The sequence below is a fragment of the Sorghum bicolor genome, chromosome 9 (assembly GCF_000003195.3).
Source record: "Sorghum bicolor cultivar BTx623 chromosome 9, Sorghum_bicolor_NCBIv3, whole genome shotgun sequence".
Classification (NCBI taxonomy): domain Eukaryota; kingdom Viridiplantae; phylum Streptophyta; class Magnoliopsida; order Poales; family Poaceae; genus Sorghum; species Sorghum bicolor.
Genome location: NC_012878.2, coordinates 93,514 through 103,870, shown reverse-complemented (window position 1 = coordinate 103,870; position 10,357 = coordinate 93,514). Strand labels below are relative to the sequence as shown.

The following is a 10,357-nucleotide window of genomic DNA, read 5'->3' as shown; positions in this document are numbered from 1 at the left end:
TTCCTAATCAAACATTATTATCAATATGATTAATGATGATTGGTGATAAATAGAAAATATTTAATGCAAAAATTAGTTCTTGTCCTCTAAAATGTATTATATTTGAGGACAAAATTTGAATGCTAGCATGCACTATATTATAGGACGGAGGGAGTATATACTAGATGTGTTGTGGGCATTATTGCTATAGTTCAAACAGCACTACACGAGCTGCCAAAGTAACCCGCAAAAACAAATGGTGTTGTGCGGGCTGCCGCATTTGCTTGTTGGCTAGCTCGCGGTTTATGCGGACACGAGACGGGCTGCCCACCACCATACCGCTTGCAATTTGAGTTGGCATGGATGAGCTGTGGCTAACAAGACTGCAACACATAAGACTCACCCTCTTCAATAACTCTGAACCCTAAACTCTAAACCCTAAATCAGGATCGGGCAACAACTAACTCTAAATGGAGGGAGAGGTTCCCGTTAGTGCATGTAAAAAATGGAGATTCTTGTCACTCTTATCACAGACCTGTTATGATTTCAACAGATGGGCTACCTCCTCGGCGACTGCCCCCTGATCCTGATTTTTTCAAGTTTGAAGCAAGTTGGTTGAAGGAGGAAGACTCCATGGCATGTTGTAGAGGAGACCTGGAGTTCCTTGGAAGGCACGGGGGTGGAGTTCAGTAACCATATGAAGGGGGTGGCGAGAAGTTTGAAGTAGTGGAGCAGCTGTTCTTTAGGAGATTTAGAGAACGCTTGAAAAGGTGCAAAAAAAAGGAATTGGAAAGATGGAGGAGGGCAAAGATTAGTGATTTTGCTGTTAGTAGGGAGGCGGTGTGGAGCTATAAAAGTGGGATATTTAACTTTTTACCATTGTCTGAGATAGCATCCTTAGGTTTGGCACTATGTTTTTAGCATCGCAAGCACAAAATCAATACAAAATTACCACATTTGCAGTCGTGGCACACCAAGTCAGCTGGCCACACTGGCAAGAGGCGAGATGGCCAGCTAAAATGACCGTTGATGCCCCTGCCCTCTCTCTTTTCCCTCTCCACGCACGGCCTGGCCTAGAACGCTTGCTCCCTCTCCCTTTCTCCTCCGTGCGCCGCTCGGCCATCCACCGCCGCCATCGACGACCACGACCCACACCAGTGCCCGCGGCCCCCTTCAAGCCATGTCCCAGTACGCTTCAAGCTAGATTCTCCACAAGTGCGTCATCCGGTGGAACAGGTCGAGCGAGTCCCGGACGCAGCCGTGGTTGGCGAGCGCGAGGACCATGGCGTTCCAGGACGCAAGGTCCTGCTCAGGCATCTGATCGAACACCTGGCGCGCGAGCTCAACCGTGCCGCACTTGCCGTAGAGGTCGACGAGCACGTTGTTGATGAGCACGACGCGCGACACCGCCGCCGGGGATGAGGCGTGCCCGCCGCCAGCGCCAAGTTCCCGGAGTAGCACCGCGTGCGCGTAGAGCCTGAGCGAGAGCACGCCAACGGCGGCGTAGGCACCGAGCACGCTCTGCAACGTGTAGGCATCGGGCGCGAGCTCAGGCCTATCGCGCTGCATCTCCCGGAACAGGTCGAGCGCCGCGAGGTGGTCCCCATTTCCCGCGATCGTGTCGATGGTGGTGTTCCACGACACGAGCAACCGATCCGCGTCCGGGACACCGCGGAAGATGGCAAGTGCAGCGTCCGAGCGGCCGCAGGAGGTGTAGAGGTGGACGAGGGAGTTGGTGACGACGACGGTGTTGTTGTGTGGGCGCGCAGGCGCGAGGAGCCCGAGCTTGGCGGCTAGCGCGTGCAGCTGGCGGCCCTCGGGGAGCGTGGCGAGGAAGGCGGCCACGGAGAGCGCTGACGGGAGGGAGTACCGCGGCGGTGACAGGTGTCGGAGGCGTGGAGCGTGCGGAAGAGGAGCAGCGCGCGATGGGACAGGTCCGCACGCCACATGTGCACGAGGGAGCGCATGAGGTTGACGGCGGAGCGGGCGTCGGTAGAGGTGCCCTACAGCGGGGCGGCAGGGAGGGAGGAGGCTGGCGCAGCGAGGGGCGGCATGGTGGCTTGAAGGGGGCCACGGGCGCTGGTGTGCGTCGTGGTCGTCGATGGCGGCGGTGGATGGCCGAGCGGCGCACGTAGCAGAGAGAAAGGGAGAGGGAGCGAGCGTCCTAGGTCGGACCGCGCGTGGAGAGGGAAAAGAGAGGGGGCAGGGGCATCAACGGTCAATTTACCTGGCCATCTCGCCTCTTGCCAGCGTGGCCAGCTGACTTGGTGTACCACGACTACAAATGTGGTAATTTTGTATTGCTTTGGTGCTTATGATGCTAAAAACGTAGTGCCAAACATAAAGATGCTATCTCAGGAGGTGTCCTCTGTAATGATGGTAAAAAGTTTAAGATCCCTATAAAAGTTGATAGATTGGAGGAGCAAATAGATGTTTATTGAAAGCAGCGTGCACACGTCAACTGGTTACAATTTGTTGATAAGAATACAAGTTTTTTTCCATAATGCATACTCTAAGCGGAAGAGGAGAAATAGAAGGCACTGCTAAGATACAAACTTTACCTCTAAGGAGGTAATATTTCAAATCAATTTGAACCCTTAATTTTTCATATTTTATAAATTACTTAATAAATTAAAATAGCAATGAGGGTTGGGCCACATAGCCCCATGAGCGGGCTATGGACAGCTTGACATATATGATCACCAACACCGATGAGGTTTCTTGAAAAGCATTGAGGCATTGTTTTTATTTGAGGTAGAGAAACGAGAATACTGTATCCTAGCCATCCTTTCTTCTCACCTCATTTAATTCTAGCCATTAATTCATTTCTGTTTTGGTATCCCAATGTCCAAATGAGACGTGAAGATTTGAGAGGCGCCTAATAAAAGTAAAATCTACCACTACATATTAGGACAGTTACTATATATAGTGCATTATATTCCATGCATGTGTTTCACGTGACGGCCAACATATGCATGCATAGTGACATGGATGCAGAAAGGCTGGACAACAACGGGACGGGGGATGGAAATGGACAGGCCGGGCCGGGGCAGTATAGTACGTGTACGTGTGCAGCGCATGCAGCTAGTGCTGGATGCGAGACCACGCACGTACGTACGGCCACTCATATGCATCCGATCCTAGCTACATAGTATCATCACACATGACTCATGCATCTCCATGCCTTCAACGATTCAATTCAATTCAATTCAATAATTCTTCACTTTCATCATTCACTATGGCCTCGTTTAGTTCCAAAAAATTTTACAAAATAGAAATAGTAGCACTTTCGTTTGTATTTGAAAAATGTTGTCCAACTAACTAAGCTCAAAAGATTCGTCTCGTCAATTTCGACCAAACTGTGCAATTAGTTTTTATTTTTATCTATATTTAATACTTCATGCAAGCGTCTAAAGATTTGATGTGATGGGGAATCTGAGAAATTTTGTAAAATTTTTTGCGAACTAAACAAGACAGAGCTATAGTCGTACGTAGCAAGAGAAGAGAAGACTAGAAGAAGCAGGGGTTTCTCTCAAGAAGATATTTTATTTTTCAACAACAACCACAACCACAACCACAACCACAACAGAAGCTAGCTAGCTAACAAACAGTAACCAGAGCAGCATACATGGAGATGCAGGACGAGGCGATAGTCGTCGTCGCGAGGCCAGAAGAAGCAGCAGCAGCAGCGGTCGTCGCCGTGCGCCGCATGAACAGCAGCGGCGTTGGCAAGATGAGCTACGCCGACAACTCCGACTTCCAGCGGGTCATCGCCTCCGTCACCAAGAAGGCCAGGCAGGAGCTGGCGGCGGCGCTGTACCGCGCCCGTGGCCGCCCGGACTCCATGGCCATCGCCGACCTGGGCTGCGCCACGGGGCCCAACGCGCTGCTCAATGTGTCCGACGCCGTCGAGGCCGTGCTGGCGGAGAACCAGCACCACCCGCCGCCCCAGCTCCACGTCTTCCTCAACGACCTCCCCGCCAACGACTTCAACGCCGTCTTCCGCCTGCTGCCGTCGTCGCCGCTCGCCGCCACCGGCTGCTGCCTGGTGTCGGCATGGCCTGGATCCTTCTACGAGCGCGTCTTCCCGGAGGCCAGCCTGGACTACGTCGTGTCCTCAAGCAGCCTGCACTTCCTGTCCAAGGCGCCGACGATGAGGATGGAGCATCCCGTTAACCTTGGCCGCGTCTACGTCTCCGAGTCCGGCCCCGCCGCGGTGCTGGACGCCTACCGCTCCCAGTTCCACGCCGACTTCCTCGCTTTCCTCTCCTGCCGCGCCGTCGAGGTGAGGCCCCGCGGACTGCTCCTCCTCACCTTCGTCGCCAGGAGGACCGCCCGCCCCACCGCGCACGACTGCTACCTCTGGGACCTCCTCGCCGACGCCCTCATGGACATGGCCGCCGCCGGCCTCGTCGACGAGGACCAGGTCCACGCCTTCAACGCGCCCTACTACAGCCCCTGCCCGGACGACCTCGCCAAGGTCATCGCCAAGGAAGGCTCCTTCACCGTCAGGACCATGCAGCTCTTCGTCACCACGCGCCGCTGCCTCCTCCTCCAGGCCCAGGCACAGGCGGACGACGACGACGACGAGTTGCCGCGGTGGCTAGCCATGGAGACGGCGAGCACCGTTAGGGCGGTCGTGGAGCCCATGCTGCGAACGCACTTCGGCTGGGACGCCATCGCCATGGATGGACTCTTCTGCAGGTACAGCCTCCTGCTCGAGGCATACTACCGCAGCAACACCAGCAGAAACAAGGACGACCTCACCAACGTCTTCCTCGTCTTGGAGAAGAAACAGCACTAGCGCTTTTTTCTAGCTCCAGTCTCCATCCACGATCGTCCTCGATCTGTTTCTTCTGGAAAAAAAAAATTACGTGTTTACCGTCGACTAGTACTAAGCTTCGATCAATTCCTTGCTTCTTGTGCTCCTTTCAATTCGTCGACGATCTATCTTGTGCTCCCGAGAGGCTCCAACGAGCATTAGGGAGGAAGCACGAACTTCTCATAAAAATACCGGCCGTCTATATATATCGTCGGAAGTTTGTATCTTTATCTCAATTAAGCTTCCACATTTACTCATATTTATATATCTTGGTTGTGTGCTTACTTTCCTAGCTTAATTTGATAAGTTTGTTGATAGGATTGGAATCTACTTAAGGTGCATAACTCTCTTACGGTAGAAATATATAGCAGCACACCTAGCAAAACCTTATTTGCACATCTAAATAGATTATTTATTGCATAGAAATATTTACGAGAATTCACACCAACAAATATTTACGAGAATCTATACTAAAGTATTTACGAGAGTAATCTGTACTTGTGTAGTAGGAAATATTTTCAAGAATCTATACTAAAAATATTTACGAGAGTAATCTGTAGTAAGAAATATTTACAAGATTTTGCATTACCAAATATTTACGAAAATCTAAACTAAGAAGTATTGACTAGAATGATCGAAAGTTACGTCATGTTTCCGAGAATTCTATTTACAATAATACTAACAATATTTACTATAATTTTCACCAAATATATTTACAACAAATCTACATTATGACCGCTACAGTCGATGATCTCGCGTGCTGCTTCGTCGCATTCCTCCTCGTTTCGCTCCCGCCGCCGCTGTAGAAGCAGCAGCTCTCCGGCGTAGCCGCCGTCGTGCTCAACGCCGAGGGATGCGTGGGCTATGCCGTGGACGGATAGGTTGCATGCTTGGTCTTCTTGGTTGGATGGAGTTTATCCAATGAACTCAATTTAGAATGAAATGGCTCAATTTGCTGATTAAGAGCACAATGTTCAGGGAACCATGTTCTGTTTTTTTAATTTGCTGGTTGTGATTGGGTTCCCAGGAAAGAATCTCCAAATTGGTGGGATGCAGGCAACAGTGGCAGCCAAAATTCTCTTCAATTTTGCTGTGATTTTAGCCATCAACTCAGGCAGATTCTGTCCAGCTGAGAGGATGCATTTATGCATATTCATCAATGTTGACAAACCTACATCATGGGTTTAACATCGAAGGCTAAAATTCAGAAGTTACTAACAATCAACATATGCAAAAACACTGAAACAGAGTGCCTGATGTGCTGAAGTTCTTGTAGATGAAGTTCTAAAAGTTTTGTTCACCTACTGTCCTGTCTTTCTAAGGTCTGAATTTTAGTGCCTGATGTTAGCTGTGTCTTGTGTTATCTTCTGCTACCGTACTAGTAGGTTCACCGGAATTTGCTATGACTTATGTATGGTTTTAAAAATATTGTAATGATGTAGCTTGATTCGTTTTCTATCAATAGCAAACTGGCTGTGAAGAAGATTTGGCTAGATGAAACAAGTTGTAATTTAAATTAACTGTCTGCAGACAAGCTGAATGAAACATGTAACGACGATCGAACTATGAGCTCCTGAATTAACCAAATATTTGTTGTTTTGCACCTACTGCAATATATAGTCTGATTGAATGCACTGTTTGGCACCTACTGCAATGTCTGAAAAAATTAGACAAAAGACGTTGCAACTATATATAACATAATTATTATATTAATGGTTTCAAAAAAATATTATAATAATGTTGTTTTTATTTATCCTTAATTGATTCTATATCAAATAGCCACACAATAGTATACAAAAATTTATTTATAGTTGATCCTAAGCACATGTACAATATTAATTAGCTTAGAGACAGGCATTCAAGTTGTACGACTTATCTTTGTATCTGTCTCCTCTCTATAATAAACTAGATGAATTCTCCGCGCGTTGCTGCGGGATTTTCTTAAAAATAAATCATTATATACATAACACTATTATACGGTATTTAGTCTATTATGTATGTACACATATGAATTTGACTTGCATGTATTTTACTGTATTAGATCTAGTAAAAAATGCTAAGCTAATAAAAAAAACTAATATTTGGTTACATTATAGAGGAATTAATTGGTGATGAAACAAATAATGTATGTACATGACTTGTATGTGAATATATTAAAGATTTAAAATATTTCACATGATATAGATGACATGGTTATTTTTTATAATTAATATGGAATGACATGGACTTAGTGAGGAATGATGTGGACATCTTGCATGAAGAGATAAAATATTTAGTGGGTCACTTAGTGGGGAATGATGTGGACACCTTGCATGAAGAGAGAGGAGAGCCTAGGCGAGCGTAGGCTAACCTAGGCGTTTTAAGGCGTTTTTCTAGGCGTTATAATTTTTGTACATATACATGTATATTACCTTAAATTATATCAAGCAAAAGAAAAATTTAAGAAATCTGTGAACATAACTTGAAAAGAAAGGCTTGTAAAAAAAGCTCAGCCAACCTTGTCCCCCCACATCCACCTTATCCATCCACCACCCTCCTTCTAGCTACAGAAATCAACCGGGAGTCTCGACTCTGCTTTCTCCGCCTCCCTTTTGTGACCGCAGCCGCCCCGTGTTCTGCAACAACTGCCTCCTCCCTCCTCCGATGACGCTTGCCTCCTGCCTCCTCTGGTGTCGCCTGCTAGCTGCGCATGCCTCTGCCACCAGCAGCTCGCCGCCTCCCCGCTGTGCGCGCAGGCCGCGTTCCTCCCAACCGCGCCCTAGCCTCCACCGCCTGCATGCGTATGCGCCTGTCCGAAGCTCCTCCTCCCCCACCGACGCTTCACTTCACCAGCGAGCTTCCACCGCCTAGGGGTCCGCCTGCCCCCATAGGCCAAACGGACACCCTCCAACTAGTGACTAGTCGCGCCTAGACACACCCAAGGCATCGTCTTTTTGAACTTTGGTTTTACCAACAATCCTGCAAAAGGTGCCGACCCTGATAGGCATCTCGATGATGTCTCATGATTTGTTGTTATGGCTGAGCCGGATGAGTCGTTGTTGACACTGAAAATCTGGGTTAGACCTCAATAGTATGACCACCTCTCTACTCTACATTCCAATCTCATCCTATTCAGGGGAGATCTTGGACCTGCAAGTCAAAGTTGTCGACGACAGCCAGAGCACTCATCCCATTGAGAAGAGTTGGTTAGTTGCAGCAATTTCCTGTATATATCTATTCAAATGAGACAGCCTGTCTACACTCTAGTTTCTGCCTTTATCTGCAGTCCGCCAACCAAATCATGGTTGCCTCTATCTCTCGATCGTATTTTAACTAAGAAGAGGAACTGATGTGATTCATTTTATTTGTTGAGGGGAAACACACAAGCTCAGCATATGTAAGAACGCTACCAATTAAGCTAAGACTTAGAATCGTATCCAAGAACGCTACCGAGCTAAGACTTAGCATCTCTATGCTAGAGCCTAACGTACATGACTTTAGTTTCTTATTTTGATGTAGCATATTGTAGGGTTACTATTGCACAAGCCAATAAGCCGCCCACACCTTCACTGGCTTCTCATCTGTTCCCTAGGATTTTTGTCTTTTTTCATTGAAATTTTAATCAACGAAGATATAGATACAATATTTGTTTGTTTGGGTACCAATTAACGGGAATTCTGATATTGCAGGTAGCCGGTCTCCGCGGATAGTGCGGTCGCAGGAGGAGAAGCTGGAGAGCACGTGGAAGGCCGTCAAGGAGAGCCGGAGGACGCAGCTAGCTCAGCACCACAAGATGTCTGAAACTTGGGACATATCAGCACCTCGAGATGTCCGAAGCCTGGTAGCCAACACCAAACTCTAGCAGTGGGATGCGGTCTGCGGCTGCTGGGCACTAGGAATGGGAGCAAGGCTCCCAGCCATGAGAAAGTGAAATTTTGGGAGTAAAATCTAAAGCACTACCGTGGTTATAGGCCAAACTACTTTTGTTGAAGGTTAAAAACTGGAAGATGTATCCATTATATATTTTGCTATCATTATTGTCATGCAAGTAATCTTTATTTGGTACAGGTTGTCATCATAATCATGTTTTTTATTTTAATATTATAACATGTGATCGCTGATTTTTTTTAAAAAAAAAATCACCAAAGCATTTACACCATTTTAGTTGTTTAATTTGTATTGTCCTAAATACTACTATATCGTTAGCACGAGTAATATGCTAGTTGTTAAATAGTGATGCTACATTGAAGATGTCATTGAAGCTCCACCAAGTAGGGTCTTGGGCTCTTTCGAAATCTTATAAGCACTCTCTTGCCACACATGCATCGAAAACAAGTTCTAAATATGTAAATTGGCAACAAACATAAGTTCGACATATGCATATTGGCTATAGATGATAGTATCCTCTAACTATGCGACATGGGGTAGGCAGAGCCATTGCCACACGTGCATCTAAGATCGAGACCTCGCGATTCGAGAGAAAAGAAAGAGGCCCTAGGATGAGCTAGAGTTTGAGAAGGTTACATGATATATATATATATATATATATAGCGTTTCTTTTACACGCGCGTGTAATTACTCTCATCTATGTATCTCTAGATTTAAGGTGTATATGACCCGATGAAATGTATATAGACAAAGTATATGATCATACTAGACCATCTAGAGTGATACGTATGTTAAGTATGCATACATACATAGAGTATATGGTTATACTTATTGTATATAATATAGTAGTGACATTTTAGTAATATATTTAAAAATATTTATTTTTTTGAAACTTTTTCGCGTGGTAAGATCTAGAGTATCTTAATATGAGTATATAAACATACTCAAACTGATAAACAAGTATGAATACATACACAATATAGTTTATTGAAGATGAGAGTAACTACACGTACGTGTACAAAGAAATTTCCATATATATATATATATATATATATACGCGCATCCAAGAGTTAACATTTATCGCACTACTACACAAAAACGATTTTGCGAGATGTGCCCCTTTTATTAACGGAGGCGGGCATAAAATCTAATCGCCATGGTCAATGCCTACGATTAACGGAGGCAGACTTTTTTATTTACCGAGTGCCCGCCTCAAAATATGGATTTACGGAGGCGAACGCCTTAAGATAACCACCTCTAAAAATAGTCTATTTATGGAAGCAGTCGTCTTAAGAAGCCTGCCTCCATAAATCAATTTTCAGAGGCGGAAACACTATAATAAGGTCCACCTCTTAAAAGGCTGAGGCCCATCTAGCTCAGGCGAGGCCCGCTAGCGATTTCAATTATAAATATGGGCACTTAGGGTTTTTCTCTTTCACTCCACTTCCTCACCCAGTCACCCCTCCGAAACCCAGTGACGCTATCCTCATTACCTTCGTCTCCCAAGATGAACCATGCCCTTCTCCCTCCGCGCCCCTCCTCTCCGAGCCCTTCTCCCTCGAGACTGGTGGCCCTCCTCCCTCTCCAGCACGCCCTTCTCCCTCACTTGTGGGAGCCACGGGAGTCGGCGCCATCCGAGCTTGTGCGTGCCCAAATCTAGGCGGTCTTGGCTCCCTCCTCCCTCTCATT

The 10,357-nt window shown here is 46.5% G+C and overlaps 2 protein-coding genes across 2 annotated transcripts; one reads left to right on the top strand and one right to left on the bottom strand.

Moving 5' to 3' along the window:
- Positions 1,180-2,214, bottom strand: LOC8066583 (pentatricopeptide repeat-containing protein At1g59720, chloroplastic/mitochondrial). Its single transcript, XM_021447499.1, has 2 exons — positions 2,207-2,214; positions 1,180-2,143 (listed from the first exon to the last, which is right to left on the bottom strand). Exons 1-2 carry the CDS (start codon positions 2,212-2,214, stop codon positions 1,180-1,182), a joined length of 972 nt encoding a protein of 323 aa, XP_021303174.1.
- Positions 3,485-5,068, top strand: LOC8066582 (salicylate carboxymethyltransferase). The gene has a single exon (XM_002440352.2). The coding sequence runs from the start codon at positions 3,608-3,610 to the stop codon at positions 4,781-4,783; it is 1,176 nt and encodes a 391-aa protein (XP_002440397.1). The 5' UTR covers positions 3,485-3,607; the 3' UTR covers positions 4,784-5,068.

Excerpts from the sequence above, each read along its gene's own strand:
- LOC8066582 (XM_002440352.2), top strand. The coding sequence starts at position 3,608 with ATGGAGATGCAGGACGAGGCGATAGTCGTCGTCGCGAGGCCAGAAGAA.